The 20068-nt window shown below is 38.6% G+C and overlaps 2 protein-coding genes across 2 annotated transcripts in view; one reads left to right on the forward strand and one right to left on the reverse strand.

Moving 5' to 3' along the window:
• Nucleotides 1–284: 284 nt before the first annotated feature.
• On the reverse strand, nucleotides 285–20061 carry c12.2 (von Willebrand factor A domain-containing protein c12.2). The gene is made up of 13 exons (XM_069056454.1): nucleotides 19787–20061; nucleotides 19488–19729; nucleotides 19269–19436; nucleotides 19122–19210; nucleotides 18992–19067; nucleotides 3526–4202; nucleotides 3195–3477; nucleotides 1866–3145; nucleotides 1392–1816; nucleotides 1197–1317; nucleotides 944–1133; nucleotides 657–895; nucleotides 285–605 (listed from the first exon to the last, which is right to left on the reverse strand). Exons 1-13 carry the CDS (start codon nucleotides 19965–19967, stop codon nucleotides 500–502), a joined length of 4077 nt encoding a protein of 1358 aa, XP_068912555.1. The 5' UTR covers nucleotides 19968–20061; the 3' UTR covers nucleotides 285–499.
• The window catches only part of unc-13, a 307874-nt gene continuing 303641 nt past the window's right edge, over nucleotides 15836–20068 (forward strand). Inside the window, exon 1 of the mRNA XM_069056452.1 lies at nucleotides 15836–16317. The gene's annotated coding sequence lies outside the window, so the exon portion shown is untranslated. The remainder of the gene's footprint in view (nucleotides 16318–20068) is intronic.

The raw sequence follows: 20068 nt of genomic DNA on the forward strand, positions 1-20068 counted from the left end.
TTCGTAACTCGTAAACAATCAAATATTCAAATCGACGATGGCAAGGTCGATCGATTTGTTTTGTTGTTTGATCATTTATCAACATTTACGAGTTTACTGTTTACATATTCATGCTTTCTCGAATGTGATATCAACATTTCATCAATTTGTCACTTCAATTTATATCTGTGACGCTTCTGTTTTGGCGGTTTTTATGCAAAAAAAGAGGGAAATTCAAAGGAACGTCACTGGACTCAACGTAAAATTAAAAAGAAACAGAATGTCAAAATAAAAGTGCGTTAATAACACCTAACTGGAGCAGTTTATTAATTTGTTAACTATATTTAGTTGATTCCCTGACTCGTGTCTTAGTTAGATCACAATGTAGCCAAAGTTAACATTTTACATACACTGCGTGAGTCGACAAAATAACACGTGACCTTGACATGACAGTTGGCATGTGACTTTATTACAAAAATAAATTTTGTACACTTGAAAACAATTGATTTACAAGTCCACGTCATACGTTAATGACAGATGACGAAAAAATTTGTTTAAGAATTTGCGGCAGTTGACTGACGTCGCTGCAAATGAAAGCCCGCCCGGCTGGAAGTCTTGCGGTCAACCTGCAAACAGTCCATGATTCACTAGAAACGACAGCAAACTTGCGTTTGTACCTCTCCGCTTGGTCCCCCAGCCCACCAATAAAAATGACGTAGCTGCTGACGTTAGATTTGGCGGTAAGAGCCGCCGCCAGTTTCGACGGAGGAATGCTATATCTCTCCAAGTTGGCGTCTGACAAAACAATCACAATGGCTTCGTCGCAGTCTTCTTCGGCGAGCGAGTTTACCGCGGATTCTACGGCTTCTAGAGTGTGGTCCCCGGACCAACAGTACTGAGAGTGGGCGTGCATAGTCTGCAAAGACTCGACTAATTTTTGACAAATCAAAAGAAACTAAATTACTCTGATGACGTCGAGTCGTTCTTTGTTGTTTTTGGGCGGCTCCTTCGGCTTCACGAAAGATATAGAGGGCGCTTCTCCCGAGTGGCCCATGATGTCGTACTGGATCTTGTCGTCGAAGCCTTGGAAGGCTTCCATCACCAGAACCGCGGCTTCCAGCTCGCGGTCAAGTCGCCCGTCATATCCGTTAAACCTAAAAGCACCAAAAAGATTGCATACAAGTGAAAAAAAAACTGAATCACTTGGGAAGAAATACCTGTACATGCTTCCTGATACGTCGACCACAACTCTAAAGACTTTTGGTTTGAGTTGTGGGGCCCCAATCTCGGGTTCTTGTTCGGCTCTTCGTCTGAAAATCGTTTTCTCCCCCAACAACCCTGTTGCCAACACACAAACAAAAAATATGTCAATTGGATAGGAGAAAAACAAAATGGTGGCTTTTGAAAATTACCATCGATCAGTTTAACGTCGTCCAGTTCTCCAGCGGTCTGATGCCTGGTCCAGTGCCTCTCCTTGTTCTTGGCCTGCAAGTTGCCCAAAATAATCCTCAAGGACTGGATTTGCCTGGACACCGAGTTGTAGAACTGATCGTAGAGCGAGGCGTCGTATCCACTCATTCCTATTTCCTTCAGCTTTTCCTGGAACGCTTTCTTCCCCATTTCCCTAGCCGCTCTTTGTATATGATCCGGAACTGCGTTCTTCTCTTCATCTGACAGTTGATGCACCTCGTGACCCTTGTCCAACCTGTAGGGACCACCTTTACCCCCCAAACCTGCAGTATCGCGACCTCCAGTACCCCCAGCCCAGGTGTTACCCCCGACGTGGGGGGCGTTGTCTGGATCTTCTTTCCCATGCTTCGGCTCCTTTGTATCCAATCTAGATCTCTTCCAATTAAAAAAACAAAAACTTAAGTACAATCTCCTACCCGCTGTATCTGTTGACTGTCACTTGGATCTTCTCTTTCGCCCTTTTCGCTGCTATGTACTCCGCTGTCATAACGTTTTTACTGGAGAATCCGTGTTTCTCAAGAATCTCCCCCAAAGTTTCCACCACTTCGGGGCTGTACCTGTCAAAATCGAAGACATTGAAGATGACATCTTCCAGATCGGCATCAGGAAACTTGTTGATGTGCTTGACAATATTCACAACTTCTCTTGTAGAGTAGGGGTAGCTGACCAACCCCTGATCCGCCATATTCCTCAGTTCTCCAAACACCCCCACCAGTTTTTTGATGGTGTTCAAAGGCACGTCTGGTCCGTATTGTCTCAAAAGGTCGATTTCGGAGTCTCTGGAAGGGTTCTCCACTGCGTGGCTACTAAACAAGTCGCCCAAAGCACCGAAGAAGTCGTTGCCCAAAAACGGAAACCCTGGTCGATTGGCGAGGACAACAATCCTGAAATCTGGATGGATCTGGATGTGGTGAGCAGGGTCACAATTCGGTGGTAAAATCGGGACAATTCTGCGCCCATCGCTCAAAATCATCTGCCCCGACTCTACCAGAGTCTTCAAAATACACGTGACGTTAGTCGGAGCTTTGTCCGCTTCATCCACCACCAAGACATGTCCATGTTTGACAGCCTTGACCAGAGGCGAGTCTTCATGGATCAAAAGTCCATCCCTGACTGTAGGCTGAGTGGTGAGGGTCTGCACAGTTGTGTCTCTGTGCAACTGGATGTACTCTCTAGGTCTGTTCAAGAGCTCGAGGAACCTGTCCACAATCTTGTTTTTGCCGACGCCTTGGTTGCCCACGAGGAGTATCTGTTGGCCCAAATGGAAATCCTGCAGCATGTTTTCCATCAAGTGGAGGTGCTGCGGCACGTCGTAGAACAAGATGTTGGGGACTTTGGTCAAATGGGTGGTTTGGTAGACAGGAACAGAGGATTGGCCAATGGTGAGGACGTTGTTCTTGACTTCGCACACGATGGGACTGCTGTCGTCGAAACCTTCCTCTGGAACAATCCCAAGTCTCTGGATGGTCCTCTCCAAAGCTTGCCTAGCCAGCGAGGGCAAAAACTTAACCATGAAGGTTGTCTGGACGGCGTCGTACGCGGAACTCGCCGGATAGTGCTTCATCCTGGCGGCAATCCTCAACAACTGCCTCGTAGACAAGTGCCCCGACAAGCTCTGAAGCGTTTGGTCGCTACTGTTGCGCAGAATATGAGCCAGTTCCACCATTTTGTGCAAAGCTTTGGACGCAACTCCGTACTGAAAAACTCCTCTCATAAACTGCCCACCCAAACTGCTCTCTTCTTACTTTTGACGTGATGATATGAAGCTCCTCCTCTTTGCTCAACGTTCTGACTTCGTGGAACAGAAACAGACTGAGTACTTCTGGACTCATCCAGTTTCCAGAAGACGTCTGGAACGACGGTGGCTCCCCAATCGCGATGATCCTGAAATCTGGATGTATCGCCAACAGTCCACTCGCTTTCAACTGGTCGTCGCTCAAGTTGAAGTTGTTTTTGAGAAACTGGTACCGCTCGGTACTCATCAATCTTTTGCCGTCGTGGAGTTGCAATTCGCGGTCTTGGACAAGTCTGAAACATCTGCGATCAGTACCACTTCGACCAATCAAGCGTTTGTACCTGTGCAAAACCGACAAAGTGCTGGGGTGGATGCGGTTGATGCCGTCTAGTACTGCTATTTTACCTTCGAGAGCCGCCTCTACCAGTGGAGATAACTTCCACGTGGTGTCTCCGTTGTCTAGAGTGGTCCGTTGCTGGATCAAGTCTCTAGCTGTCATGTCTTGGTACAAAACAATGTTTTCGGTTTGTTTGCCCAAGATGTCGGCAAGTTGTTGGACTAGTATGCTCTTGCCGCAGCCTTTGGGTCCCACTAGACAAAAATCAGCGACGGATTCGCTCTGCAACATCTCTTCGATGAGTCTGTTCTGGTATTCAGTCTCGATGTAGATTTTGCTAGACCGTGGAGCTTCCAGAAACGATCGCAACTTTTTGGTAAAGCTCGAGATGAGTCCCTGTTCGGGACTGACACCAAAACCATCCAAAAGCGCTTCCAGATGTGAAGTTTGCTCTTTGAGGAAGAGCTTGTAGGGGTACAGTTTGACCAAGACTTCGTAGGGTGACAGTTGGGGGTTTTGTTCCAACAGCTTCGCAGCGTGAGGTAGATTGTCTTTGGGAAAATCCGGGAAGCCAAGATTCGCGCTTTCGTTGGTCGAAATGGCGAAAGCACAGGACAACACCTTTTCCACCTTCTCGAGAGGCGCCTCCGGTGCCAGCCTCCTCAGCTCTCGATGGCACTCCTGCCGGTTAAAAAGCAATGAATGCGTTTCGTCACCCGAAAGTGACATTGACGAATTAAAATGGAGTCCTTGCGTCTAAAAATACGCTTTTTGAATCGCGCTTATGAGCAACGTCAAATTAACGAATTCATCACCGTGGCAGGTAAATAAAGAAGACGCATTAAGACCCCGATGCACGCACTACCATATTTCCAAGCGGGGTCATGTACAGAGCGTCACTTCTTCGGTCCTAGGCTAATTCCCACGCGAAAATGTAATTTGTTCGCCGGAAAAGTGTACAAAAGTCGGATTAAAGCAATCGCGAATATTATGCGAGCTGGTCTCCACCGACAATCGAAGAAACTTATCGCATGGGTGGAGGCAATTGTCGTGAACGTTTCGACATTCGTGTGAATTGCTTTCGGTGCAATTCAATAAAGCCGAGTCTATTGGGGCGAGATATAATCGCGGGCTTAATCGAAACCGGCGGTCTTAATTCGAATTGGGGAGCGGGGGCTTTTGGAAAAATTAGAATAAGTGGATGCGGCTCGGGGGGCGATAATTCAATTTGGTAATGGAGCTTCCGGTGTCTCTCACCTTAATGTTATTACGCTTTTTATTCACCGTCACCTAATTAATACTTTGCCTAATTGTGTCTAATGACCAAACTGCTTTGTCATTGCTTTGGAGTTGGCGGCGTTTTATTGGTTTCCGGTAAATTTAGAGTCCATTAGCGGGATCTTGATTGTAGGTCTGTTGGCAACGACGATTTCGTGCAAATGATAAAATCACAATCACGGCGATTTAAATGAGAGCGGAAATAGGTAAGTTTTGCAGAGGTTGGGCCAGACGTACCGCAGGGTGCTCCTTCGGGATCCATTTTATTTACAACTTATACGACGCACGACGGATACATAGGTACAGTCGCAAGCATTAAATCTTGGTCGTCAAGGTCATTTTGAAATTTCCCGCTACTGTCACAAATTAAAAATTTTGCCTGCTTAATTAGGGGATAATATCAATAAAACGTAAATAAAAAAAAAAAATTGTCAAAGTTTTATTCTAAACATTCAAAATTATAGCCCCAATATCGTATTTTAACAGAGTAAAAATTATTTCGCTGGTCCACGGATAGAATGCCGTTTTTAAATATCCTTAGATAACAAAATCCCCAAACCACAACATTAAAATATTAACAAAATATCATAGATTGTGTTGGTAATATGTATCTTGAAACAAAAGCGCCACTGATTCTCATTGTTTGTTATGCTGTTTTGATCTGTTCCGTTGCGATTTTTTGTTGATTTTTTTGAATTTATGAAGTGAGTGCGTGCGTCAAGAATCTAGCATCATGAACACTTTAAGTGACATTACAAACAACGAAAATGATACAGAGGTAATTTTTGTTCATGCATTAAATATTAAATAATCTCTTATTTGTGTTTAGCCATTTCCGAAAAAAGCTGGATATTTTAATTTCCAGCTTTTTTCGGAAATTCGAAAATGTATTGTGGGTTGCATTTTTAATTCCGTCGGGCACATTATCACTGTATTGATACAACCTAAAGCTTGTTTGACACGATGCTAAATTTCGTAGTAAATTTGTTAGAAAATGAGAGAGACCCCCGACAGGACCAATGAACGATCAGGATCATAGTCTGTCTTTGTCAGATCCTGATCGTTCATTGGTCCTCTCTCATTTACTAGTAAATTTTCTCAAAAATTTAGTATCGTGTCAAACAAGCTTTATATATTACTCTACTATACTGAAGTTTTCTTTCGTCTTTCCTAAGTGCAAACATGCAAAATAATAATAAAACATCACGTGTAAACCTACTCTTCCCATTTTTTAAATTTCGCGCCGGATCTATTTGTTGTAGCGTAGAGTAAATATTTTTAGTAACATTTATGTCAAGCACTCTATGAGTGGACAAAGTTTAGAGACTGATGTGTCAGAAGCTAAAGTGGCAACCCAGTTGGGATTTCCAAAAAGTTGACAAGATCTTGACAAGACAAGACAAATAGAATTTATTAGAGGTTATGCCCGTTTCACATTAGAGCACTTTCCGTTGCGTCAAAGAATGACCTTGACGACCAAAATTTATTGCTCGCGGCCGTAATTCTTTCTATAAAATAAGTGACCGATTAATTAGCAACAAGTAAGACCATTGGAGAGTACATAACTGGTGTACATTTGTGATTTTTAACTGTTTATCTGTCATATACGCACTGAACTGACAACTAAGAAGTTAATTGTGGTTATTACATGCAGTTTTCGTGCTTAGGCGGCATTGTAGACATTTTGCAATTTTAATGCAAGCAGGAAATTGGTTTCAAATTGTATCAGCTAGACTTAACTACAATTACCAGGACTACCTATGTGGCAAATAATAGTTATTTATGCAACGAGTTTCTGTGTAAATTGAGCTTTTCTAATTGCCCGAGAGACAAAATTAAAACAGGAGCGTAGTGAAGGTTTTAAGGCCTCAAGGGCAATTAGAAAAGCCCTATTTACCCAGAAACGAGTTGCATACAAAATTTTATTGTTTGAAACGACGTCCCTAAAGCATCCAAATCTTTTAAAAATGGTTTCGCATTTGCTTTTGACAGTTTTGACGACCTGTCAGAAATGTGACGTTGAATGTGTTGTCTACGACAACGGTTCGTTATCTGCTCATTTTGCTTTAGGGCAGTTAAGAGGCAGTTTACAAAGAAGAAAAATGAGAATTTATGACAGTTGAAAACAATAAATTCTATTTTTCTATTTTGCACCTATAACCCAGTCAGTATAACACTCAAACGGGTTTCGAAAAGGATCTCTTGTCGATACGCGTTTCAGGAACATTTACTTGAATTTTTAATGTTGGCAGTGACTCATAGTGACTTGTTGCTACGTGCTAAGTGAGCCTTTTTTGGCACTCGTGGGCCTTTAAAACGTTCGTTTCACTCGCGTTTTAATCTGGCCCACTCATGCCAAAAAAGACCCAATTCACACACAAACTCGTTAAATAAACTACTATTTCCTAGTATTATGTTTTGAACTTTTTTTAAATTTAAGGGGCAAAATAGAAAAAATATTGTATTATATTCGTTTTATAAGCCATTTTGTGGCACTTGTTTGTTTAGAGCACTCGTCGCTGCGCTCCTCGTGCTCTAAAAAACGCATACGACAAAATGGTGTCTTATAAAACTCGTATAATAAATTACTATTACGTATCTAAGTTTTGTCGTTGTCTGTCCACAATTAATAAAACTTGAAACATATTTTTTAACAGTGACTTGTGAGATTTTTTTGATTAAAAAGCTTTCACTAATAAACTGAAATAAATTGGCCATTTGATTGTCCTCTGGATCAATTTCAGTGTTTATCTTTATTATGAAAGTTCTCACTTAGTCAATGATTGCCTTTTTGATTTAATTTGATTTTATGGTTTATCTTTGATTTATTTACGTTTATCGATCACAGCTCTTCTGTTTTGATGAAGTAAAATCTACGAATCAATAAATACAATTAAATTTTAAAATGTGTACCATAAATATGTTTGATAAAAAAAGAACTCTCCAAACTTCAGACCTTCCTTCTTTTAACTTTGTGGTGATGTTATTTTGTCCTGTAAGCACTTACAGTATTTATGTTTTATAAAATATGATATTCAGGGTGTATTTTTAAAATGTGCCAAAATTTTACCTACTGACAACGTAGAAGACTAAAAGCAATTAAAAAAAATTGCAGCTCAAAAAATTAATGTCATTTAATTTTTTGACATAGAATTTTGTAAATATTTTTTCCGAGTTCTACATGAAGCCAGTAGCTCGTGGTTAAAATATCTGTACAACTTTCAATAACACCCTGTATAGTTTAAACCGGATGCTATTCAGTATTTGTGAATAAAGACCTCAAATTAGTTCATGGGCCAAAAAAGACCAATTTACACAAGAACTCGTCAAATAAACTACTACATATTATACCATAACAGTCTTGTTTTCTTTTTTTTTTTCAAGGCTCAAATAAAATATAGCTTCCAAATTTACTTTTAACAGATAGGTAGTGTTACGATTTAAATCGCCGCGCGTTTGTAAATCTTCGCGATTTTTCTAGAACCCATCGCGACGGAAACGTACACGGACTTCCGCCGAAAAATCTCCGCATAGAGGGGGCGGAAGCTATAAATCGGGGGAACCAGAGACGAAACAGGCAGTTTCATGACCTTTTGCCTGTGGCATATTTCAAGTGTTCAAATAGGGGAGTTGTAGGGTGTAGTTTAGTGTGCGGCAGGTGCTGGTGTGGACGTGGTGGAGTCGAAGCAGACTGGAGGAGCGAGTTCCCAAGAAATCCAGGTCAGATCGCAGGAGCGGATTTATGATCTTCACCACGGAAGGTTCTCTGAACCGAACGCAAAGCGGATCAAATCTCACATCGGCGTCTGCTGGACCGTGTCGTCCCTGAAGCTCTCCTGGCGGAACCCGGACGTCGCAGCGACCCGACCCGAGTCCCTAAGTAAGGGTGATACCCGTCAATTAAAAAAAAAATTTTGCTTATCAAGGCCGTCGGGTTTTTATATTCACGAACGCTTATCAATCCGTGAGCGACCTCGCCAGGAATTGTGTATCACGCTCACCGATTATTTTTTGCGCGTGGTTCTTCTCCGGACCTTACAGAAGGAAATAATTTTTAACTTCATTTTTTTTTTGGAGCGAGGAAGGTGTTTGAGGGTCTCTCCGCTTATGCGGGCGGCGTAGCCGAATAGCGACGTTTACGTAGGATCAGTCGCCCTTCCTCCTTCGCTAAAGAATTTTTTTATTGTTTCGCCGGTACTCGATTGAACGTCTGGGACCCCGAGGAGGACCCTCCGAGGAGTTAGGGTTATTTAAATTTGTATACGCCATCAGGCTAGTCAGTTTGTTTTCCATTTCATTTATTTCATTATTTTCACTGTTGATATCTGAATAAACGATTAGTTGGAAGATTGTGTATCATTTCCCGTACTCCGGGCAGTTCTCACCATTTTTCAGCTTCAGTCGGCGATACTCGTGATCGCATTGTAAACCGAGTCGAAGCCCACGACCTGTTCGCCGGATTTGAAACTGTTAACAGGGTTGCCTAGTTTCGGGAGCGTAATTTATAACGTAACAGTAGGTATATGAATATTTAGAAACTACTAGTAAGGCCCCTTCACAACACAACACTATTTTTAAGGATTTTTACCCAGTTTTTCCAAACAGAGCCATATTAAAAAAAGGCAAAATTTTAAGACATCTATTCTATTTTTCCAAAGGTGAATTCGATTTCGGTGAAACAAATTCACCTTTGAAAATGTTTAAAATTTATGGATTTTACCCTGTTTTTTAAGGTATATACATATTTAAAAAAGCAAATATTTCAAAAATTCGCTTCTCTCATGAGGACTTTGTCCAAATTTTACTGTTATTAAGGTACCTGGGTGTATTAAAAAGTTACAATGTTAATGCATTTCAGCACACACCATTTTTTTTTAATCAAATCTACCCCGTTTTTCAAGGCAGGTACCTTTGTTAAAAGTTAAAATAGTAGTTTATTTGACGAGTTCTTGTGTAAGTTAGACTTTTTTGGCACGAGTGGGCCAGTTTAAAACGCGAGTAAAACGAGCGTTTTAAAGGCCCATGAGAAAATTGATAGATTTTTAGGGTTCCAGGAATTAAGAAAGAAAAAAACAGTTAAAAAGAAAAACATTTATCAAGAAAATCAGATGTCAATGAAAAATAAACAATGTATTCAATATAATAGTGTACATACTCGTAAGTACAAAAAAAAATTGAAAAAATATCACAAATCTTCAGGATTTGATACATCATCGGACTCGAAGGAGTTATTAACTCCTCCAGTGCCACTTGTTTTGGGGAAGTTTTAATTTGCTTACAAAATCATCGACTTCCTGAATTGATGGCAGGTCAGACATAATTTTTTCTCCCTACCGGTTAGAAATGTAGGCTGTGGATACCTCATTTGAGGTGAGAAAATTCAACTTTCTCGCTAAGGTAAGAAAGTTAATCATGAAATGTTTATGGTAAAACTGTACCAAAATACAAATGTCAAAAGTGTCAAAAGTGAAATAAGTTATTGATAAATGAAAGCCAATTCAATGAAGTAAGTTGGTAGGTCAATCATATAATCTGGAAAATAAACAGATAAGCTAGGTAGGTAGATTACTTTACCCTGTTTATATCAAATTTTCGAACAAACCTCAAATCTTCAAATGCGATGACAAGTTAATTAAACAAATAACACAGCCTACTATTCAATTCTCAAAATTTTCGTTTTAATCACGAATATAACCATCTTTTTTGACTTTTTTCAACAAAGTTGTGCCGGTAGGGAAAAAAATTGTATTCAAACCTTGTTAAGAAAGTGTCCTTGCAGACCTTAGGCACTTACAAACCTCGTCTACGACTCGGTTTATAATCTTTGCCTGCGGTCTGCAAGAAACCACTTTCTTACCTTGGTTTGAAATATACTATTTTTAATGGAAAATTACTATCCTTGAGGTGGACCGTTACCGTGTTATTTACACAGCAAGCATAGAGAATCAAATCACATGGCAAACTTATCCACCCACAAATACAGCTTTCCAAGGTGGTTTTTCGTGATAAATACCTCCGCTTCATTTTGGTCATCAAGTCCGTTTTCCGTTTTGAAAGCTCGAATGATTGTTGCCTCTGCGATAAAATTTCCCTCCATCATAAGTTTCTTTCTAGTTTCTTGGATTCTTCTGAATGCTTTTACCACTAGCAAATGTTCCACAACATTGAAAATTATGATACAAAAAATCGCAGTTTTAAAATGCAGATAAGAAAGTAAATGATAAAAACCGATACTTTTTTCAACTATTTACAACTTCTTCAATTCGTTCTAACCTATAAATTAAACTCAAAATTGGTTGCTTCAAAATAATGGAATCATATAAATCCATTATAAATTACACTGTTCTAAAATTTAAATAATATTACTTACCTCATGTTGCTTATTTCACACAAGACAAACTTTAAGTTTTCAGCTGTTTTCATTCAAAAATCAAAAAACCACCAACGTCGCATTTTCCTCGATAATTACTATCGGCAACGTTGTCTAGTGTAAAATTTGGTGAGAATTTTAATTTTGAGGTTAAGTATTTATTAAGTGTCTTGTTTTTCTGGGCATGTTTAAGCAAAAATAATAAAAATTAATAAATAATTGAATCGTACTGAACAATAATAAAACAATTTGAACGAAATTCCAAGCAAATGAATTTTATTTTGAATCAAATGTCCTAATTTATAGTTACAAACATTGCAAGAAAAAATAACTACCTAGGGTTTTTTAAATTTTACTAACCTAAAGCAACAGGTGGTAGTTTTTTGATTTTTGAATGGACTTAGCTATTAATAAATCCTTTTTTTCTTTCCGCCATGGTAAAATTTCACAGTAATAGGATAGGAACAGAATTTTATGAAAAAAATCTGTGACTTCACACGTCAAACTAACATTCAAAATTGAACGCGTCAAATCGCTCTGACACGATAATGTGAAAATTACTAGGAAAGGAAGCGCAGGTTTGCAACATGACAACAATTTGACAGGGAAAATCCAACGTGAATGAACTTTATGTTGGTAACGCAACCAAACTTATTTCAACACCGGCTGTTATAATCTATCGAGTGTTCCTTTAACTTTCCGGTCAAAGTTGGCGTTGAAGAGTCGATTGTGAACGCATCAGCTGTTTAAATCTTACGTCAGTTTTTGCATTTTTTGTGTTTTTACACGAGTGGTGCGTTCACAATCGACTCTTCAACGCCAACTTTGACCGTAAATTTAAATGAACACCAGATATTTAGATAAATTTTGCCATGTGATCTAAATTTAATACTGAATGGATGTGACAATGAGTATTGACTGGTGCTGACGGTCAACAGTCAAATTTACTGCTGCCAACCTCACACAAAAAAATCACCACTTTTGATTAAACTTATATTACATATCTTGGTTCGTATTAATTTTTTTTTTTTGGAGTAAAGAGTTAAGTCCAAGAAGCTGAAGATCCAAAACAACGAAAAATGTAATAAAACTATTCAGCAAATTCAAAAAGTGAAAGATAAGACTTATCGTCCTTGTCACTTTGTCCATACAATTAAAAAATGAGGCCGATGCATAAATGTAAAAGGCATTTAGCACAATGAAAAGTTAAACGACGAAGTAATGTTTATCAGTAAATTGGTGGTTCTCCAGTTAAGTAGAAAAAAAGAAAAAATATATGTATATTGCTCTTGCTAAAGCTCTTCTATGTAGCAATTACTAATTCCATCAAAAGCGAAAACGAAACATTTAAACATGTCTAAAGTACACAAAACTCTGATAAATATTCTAAAACGTCAAGTGTCTCTTTCGGAGTATATTTTGGTCGTTTGAAAACGGTGAAAGTGTATATATTTCATTAAAGTACTTTATTGTTTTCAACTGTCATAAATTCTCATTTTTCTCCTTTGTAAACTGCCTCTTAACTGCCCTAAACCAAAATGAGCAGATAACGAACCGTTGCCCTAGACAACACATTCAACGTTACATTTCTGACAGGTCTTGAAAAATTTGTCAAAACCGTCAAAAGCAAAAGCAAAACCATTTTTAAAAGATTTGGAAGCTTCAGGGACGTCAGGGCCTTAAAACCCTCGCTACGCTCGTGTTTTAATCTTGTCCCTCGGGCAATTAGAAAAGCCCAATTTACACAGAAACTCGTTGCATAAATAACTATAAATTAATTTATTATATGTATTATTTGGAAAATGAACAATGTTAAGAAATTACAAAATTTATGTTTAGAGTATTCTAGCAAATGAAAAAATTACAGGATTCTCATGTCTACAACAACTCAGAGTACTGAAAAAAACGAAGATGAAGAAATAAAGAAGAACTAAAAATCCTGAGGTAAACAAGAAGTTTTGCAACATATGGAAATGTCACGATATAATTTCAAAACAGTTTTTATTATAACAATCAATTATTATCAATGAGTTTTCTTTAATTATTACACATCAACTACGTGGGATTATGATTATGAGGCCGAGGTACAATAAAAAAAGGAGAATCTGTTGGATTTTTTATGTTATAATCGCTTATTAAATTTGAAAAAAGGGTGATAATAAATAAAATGATATTGAAAAGCCAAGCGAGTGTTAATCAATTGATGAACAGTCTTGTTAGACCTGTAAATGTAGGACAGTGTGCCAAACATGCCCCAATAATGTCAATATCATCCCCAAAACCTGTGTCACGTCGCCAACCCCTTAGCGTGTCTAGCTGTTTTTGCCTGTTTACTACACTTCGAAAACGTAAACAACAAACATACTCTCTACCGCAAACAACAGACCTCATATCCATATGGCATGATTAATAGTCGCAATAACAATTACCCTTGAAAATTTGCACACAGTTGGTTATTGTATGATAATTTATTGATCGATGTAATCACAATTTATTCGCTTGAAACAACGAACTAGCTTTACTACTTAAGAAACTACCGCTCTCACTGGACTTTTTCGGCAAATTGGGCAAGAAAATGTGTAATTGTCTTTTCGCGGTGTTGCTTCGCATTTTCACTGTTCTCTCTTCGTTGACCTGCTCCGGTGGGTCGCACTCCATTTGTGAGGTCACCAGAGGAGCCTCTTGCTCTTTATCATCGAACACAAGTTCTTTAGTCTTGGGTTGTTCGCACGATTGATGCCTCTCCATCACGCTTCTCTTTGTCTTCAGGTTTCTAACCTCTGCCTTCTCTCGTTGCGAAATGGGACAAGCGTGAGCTGTGACGATGCGCTTCTTCAGGTCCACATTGTCGAAGTGTTTGCGATTTTGTGTGGCCAAATCCAGCCAAATCATGACTCTCTCGCTGAGACTGTTGTTGAACTGATCTAAACAGTAATTGTCGTAGGAAAACGGAGGCGGCGACGCCGCCCCATCACTCTCGCGGCAACACCGATTCACTTCGATACTGTTCGACCTCGCCGCCAACTTGAACGCCGTCTCGTTTTTGAAAGACACTTGCTTGTTGATGTCGTTGAGTCGGACCGAATCGCTGGGTATGATGTCGACGGTGATGGCCGTCTTGAGGAAATCCCTGGATTCTGTCTTGCATCGCTTGGCTCTGGTGTCGTTGAAGTTGCGCAGCCCCGCCAGGAGAAGCTTCACCGAGGGCACCTTGAAGTTGACCGAGCTGTCCGACGAAGGCGGCAGGGTTTTCCTGCTGCGGCTCGTTCCCGAGGAGACGCTCCTGCGGGCTGAACGTGCCGTCTGAGTTACCTGCTCGTCCTTTCGCAGGACCACGTGGTGGTGGCCGTCTTTCCACACCGTGCGGACGAAGAGGGGTCGGTTGCTGGACTCCCACCGCGTCCCGACCATTTTCGCGACACGCGAGTGGTGATCGAAGTCGTGGGGACAGGTACGACCGTCCTCTACGACATTTCACCCGGAAATAAACAGAGAAACTGAGAAACCACACTTGAGATGTGGAACCGCATGGCACACGAATTTGCGCAGTGCTCGCCGGCGAAGAAGGGCTGGAGAGGACACGGTGATGGGGTGGCATTTGTATACAGGGTGTAGGAGAAATTTACACCACAGTGATACATTTTAACATCAGTTTTTAGGTTATTGTTAAATTTTTTTGTCACTTGTCACCAAGTAATGTCAAATAATAAATATGTATTGCGAGTATTACGGCGATTAAAATGAAAATAGCTTTGAAATTGGAATGGAATGATATTTTCATTTAGTTCCTTCTGATTAAAATCCAGTTCCAAAGGTTTACCGAATTAATTTTTACCGAAAATTCAGAAATTTGACGCCACTGCTGGATTAGAAATAAGAAATTTGATTTTTTTTTTATTAAGTATATACTATACTTTAACCTTCAAAAACCCTATTATAATAAAAAAGACATTTAAAGATTAATCTAGCCAATGGTGAAAACTGTGTTTCCTATACAAAAATTAATAAAATGAAAAAAAAAAAACTTTTAAAGATAAATGCAATAAATGGTACCTACGCCACTGAACACAAAAATGCGGGTCCGTTGTAGGCACAACTATTAATGAAGTTTTACTGATACTGTACTTACAGTTTTCGAGTAATTTGCATTAAAATAATATGTGTGCTGTATAATGGCAATGAGTACACTACGGACAAAGAATAAACTATCAAAACCAATAAGTATTCTTTATTATTAGTTTTGCAACCTCATTGTATTAGCTACGGGACTTTTGTATTCTGTCACATTCAATTTTGCATTTTGCTTTTGCATCACAGTTGGTAGGTGTCACGTGGTGCGCAATGAATGAGACATCAATCAGTGGAAATCGAACTTGGTTCAAATTTGTTTCACAGGTTAATCGTCCCTTTAATCATGATTTATCATTTTCCTCGTCGCCATTTTCGTATCTACCAATTTATTCCAATTATTTTCTTATTTTTAGTGCGCGCAACAAAGGAATCGAGTTGGTGTTTACGTCATCTTGTTTTTTTGAAACGCGTTTTAAAAAATGGCGACAGCAGTCACTGTTTTGTGATTTTTGAATGCTAATTCTGTTCTAAAAAGTGCGTTTTGGGTGTTGCACCAGTCGGTGCAAATCGAACTTGGTTTAAATATGTTTCACAATTTATCGTTCCATTAATCATAATTTATCATTTTATTTTAAATTTGTTTAACAATTTTTCGTTCCTTTAATCATGATTTATCATTTTCCGTGTTCCTTCTCCTCATTTTATTATCTACCAATTTCTTGCAATTATTATTTCATGATTTTTTGTGCGCCCAACAAAGAAATCGAGTTGGTGTTGACGTCATCATGTTTTTTGAAACTGGCGTTTTAAAAAATGGCGACTACAGTTTTGTGAGTTTTGAAAGAAAATTCTGTTATAAAAAGTGCGTTTTGGGTGTTTTTGGTTCGGTCTGAACAGAGTCAAGAACAATGTGGACAGTGTTTAGGTAGATTTAATCAAAATCGAGTGATAATTTCACATAAAAATGCATTTCGGGTGTTAGTTTCTTAACTTGCGAAAAGATCTGAAAATTATTATTTAGTGAATCTCAGTTTCCCGGTTAAAGAAACAGAACAAGTTATTAAGAAGGAGAATTTGGTAAGTTTTTAATTTTTTCTTTATGTAAAATGCATTAAATTCAAATTTCAAAAGGGTTAATGCCAACTTAACAAACTAAAAACAATGGATATGGTTCGTGAGAACCGTATAATTTTTATAATATTGCATTTACGACTCATAGGGCTAGTTTACAGAAGCGAAATTACGTTAATCAAATGCGAGATTAACTGAACACGTGATCAGATTGAACCAATCGAACTTTCGGATTCATGGGTTAATCGCGCATTTAATTCTCTTTCTATAAACTGGCCCTTAGAGATTACACTGTTCATTAAAGAATAATTTATTCAAAGTTGCTATCACTCAATGCAATTGAACACAAGACAAAGACACTTTTGTTTCTTATTTAGAAGATCACTATTGAAGTTTTGGGGGCGTATCCGAGTTCCTCCCGGTGGTCACTTCATTACCTGCATAACCCTTTTTAACGGACGAGTTCCTCCCGAGGTTATCGGGGATTACTGCGATAGGTAGTCGACGGGTGGTAGGGGCACTAGATTATTATGGCGAGTATTTTGCTTGAAATTGGCAATGAATACACTGATGAGAGGAAGAAACAATTTTACTTACAAGGGTAAATTAAAATGACATACGACATTTACAAATTATACTCTATTTATATACATGATATGAGTATACAGTGAGTTTTTTTTAAGACATTTTCAACGTATACGGTTATCACTTATTACATAACTTTCTGGCTTGACAATTTCGCACCTTTTCACTTAGTTCCCATGCTGACGCTTTTAAAGAAATAATTAAACTAAAAATGTTACTTTGAAATGGGCCTATTTATAAGTGAGATTTATCCCTGCACCCCACCAAAAAATAGATAGATGGTTTTAATCATTGGTCGCAAGAAGTATGTCTTCTTATAAAGAAATCTTTAATTTAATATTTTAGGAAAGGCAATGTAATTCCTAATTACCCCATCATTCTTATCACCAGCACTAATCCCTTACCGTTCACTACCTGCTACAAGACCTGAGATTTACTGACCGCCGGGAGGAACTCCGCTGCCGCCAGTTTTGGGATAACCTAACTGCTGCACTGCTCAAAAATTTTGTGAAATCTTGAACCTCAATATACATCACTTGCAATGTCTTCGTCAGTTTTAGTGCCTTTTCTACCTAGGAATCATCATCAATTACCTGGACTTTGGGTCGTGTAAGGGTTGGTTTCTATCATTCATTCATTCTTTTCCGAGACACCACACCAGTGGTTCACATCAATTTTGTACACAGCTGTTGTTTGTTAATTAAATTGTTATATCTAGTTGTTCCTTTTATTAACTAGACAACGGTTTTAGAGATTTCACAAAACCCTGTCCTGTCCATAATTTGTTCTTTCGTTTATTTCGTATCCTTGCGCTTCATTTTTCTATTGAATTTAATCGTTCGATCATTGTTTCTTCAATTTAATTCTTTTCTGTTGAATTTCCATAAAATTGGAAAATTATCCACCTTCAGTTATATTTTTTGATTTTTATTTTTTTATATTCAACAAATTTTCCGTTCTTCATAACTGCCAGATATTTTCCTACACCCACCCGTTTCTGCTTTCAAAGACATGCTCTTAGGAACGATGAAATGTCCTCTTTTATGGAAACTGGATTAGATGGATTAATTTTTTTAATCTTTTCACCAAACATGCGGAATTTGTCTAGCTCGAAGTTTTAAAGATTGTTAGTTTTAATTCTTCTGCTGAATGTTGTTGCTACGAACCTTCTGAATCACGCTCATTTCCTAGTCATTGGCATTTTGATAAAAAAATTGTGCTGTCTTGTTCTGACCTACTCAGACTGTTTCTAATTTTACGAAATAATTGTTGATAATTTTCCATCGCTAACCAATACATCCACCCTTTATTATTTGCTTCCGCTTCCATTGTATTTTTAGAACTTCTCACAGGACTCAAGAAGGAATGGAATGTTAAACAGCGTGATCGTCACCCTTTCCAAAATTGAAGTGCATTTACTTGACACCCTGTATTGACGAGGAATGCGGTACGGAAAAATGTTGCTTCGTACCTGTCGGGTTAAAGATGCACCCGTTCTCGTGGTCGTAAATTAATTAAATATATGCAATACACGGCAGGGAAAGGGTTGGCGCATTCTTCGTTCTATGGATCGTCGTCAAGAATTTAATTAGCGGCACAAAACACGCACTTCGTTTCGATTTTCTCCAGTGGTTGTAGTTTTTTTAAGCGAGGTTTTATGACACTTTTACAGTTTCGTAATTTAAAATCGTACAAAGCGTTACATATGACCCAGTTTGGCGACGTTATCATATTTAATGGCGCGACACATGCAACCTCTCAAATTCCAGAAGTTGTCTAATTGATTGTTGTTTTAAAAGGGGGTGCCGTAGCGTTTTTATGGAAATGTAATCATAAATTACAGATGTAACGAATTCTAGTCACTTTTAGTGTGTAGTGAATTTTGAAGGATTTAAAGGACTGAGATGAACATGCGATTCTTGTCACATAATTTCACACATTTCACACTGTTTTTTTTTATGTGAAAATCTTGTAGTCATATTGTATTTGCAAGAAAAAAAGTAATTAATTGCTCCCAAAAATAACGTTCGTCTGTATTGCTGGTTGCCTACTTTGCGTAAATTTTTTGCTGAATATTTTATAAAATCAAACTTACTTGGTAACTTTTAGAACACACGTCCCTCGCTTGGAAGCGTGATCTCAGCGGGGGATCTAGCGGATTTCCCCTATATCTGTTAACAACACTCATTAGAAAAAAATATTGAAAAAATACAAGAACTTGTTACTTGGGTACTGGCAGGCCTAAAGCTATAACTCTGAAATTTTCATCAACTCGCATCAGTTTCCACTTATCCAATTCCTCTTTCCCATATTGCTGTGAATTAAATTGAAATTACTTACTTAAGTCAAATTTGAGACATTTTACAACTTACCTCTAATAATTTATCATATCTGGAAGCAGGTATGAGGAGTCTGCCATCCTCTAAATGCATTTCTCTGTTCTCTAGTAGGTTATTTAATACTGGTAGGACATTTCTTTCAGCTTTTTCAACCCCTTCAAGTATCAAGATTCTGCCTTCAGTTGCAGCCCTGACTGCACTCTGCACACATTCATATTAATTTAAATGTATAGTAAAGTGGTGTGAACTGACCTGGTCAAAGTACTTTGCAGTTCCCCTCACAATCTCCCTTCTCTGTTTCAAGTCAGACTCAGTTGTGTCCCTACTCAAGGCCACATATTCATGTTCCCTATTTGTCAGTTCAAGATACTGCATTGCCAGATTTCTTTTTTGGGGTCCAGGAGGTCCCAATAAGAATATGTCTTGTCCCAAAAGATCCTTCTGCATCATCCACCTGAGATGGTGTAGTGTGCTTTGACCGAGGTCTTCTCTATCTGAAAAAAATCTTACATGTTATGTTTACAGCTGGGAATTTAACCACAATTAATTACAGTAGTTTCTAGGGACATATTCTGGTCGTTTCACTTTGGTCACCACTTTTGTAACTTCTCCAATGGACACACTGTCTGATGATGTGTAAGCTCTAACATTGTTGCCGATTACGGGATTGACATTCTTTAAAATTCGAATTAACGATTGTATTCGCCTATTTGCAGGGTTGTTGTAAAACATTTTTCATTGAAAACTCGTGTTAAATAATGAATTTAGAAGGTGAGGATACAAAGGTTATGTTTGCGTCATGTTTGCTGTCAAACGTCATTTTGTTGTCAACG

The sequence above is a fragment of the Tenebrio molitor genome, chromosome 8 (assembly GCF_963966145.1).
Source record: "Tenebrio molitor chromosome 8, icTenMoli1.1, whole genome shotgun sequence".
NCBI classification, from domain to species: domain Eukaryota; kingdom Metazoa; phylum Arthropoda; class Insecta; order Coleoptera; family Tenebrionidae; genus Tenebrio; species Tenebrio molitor.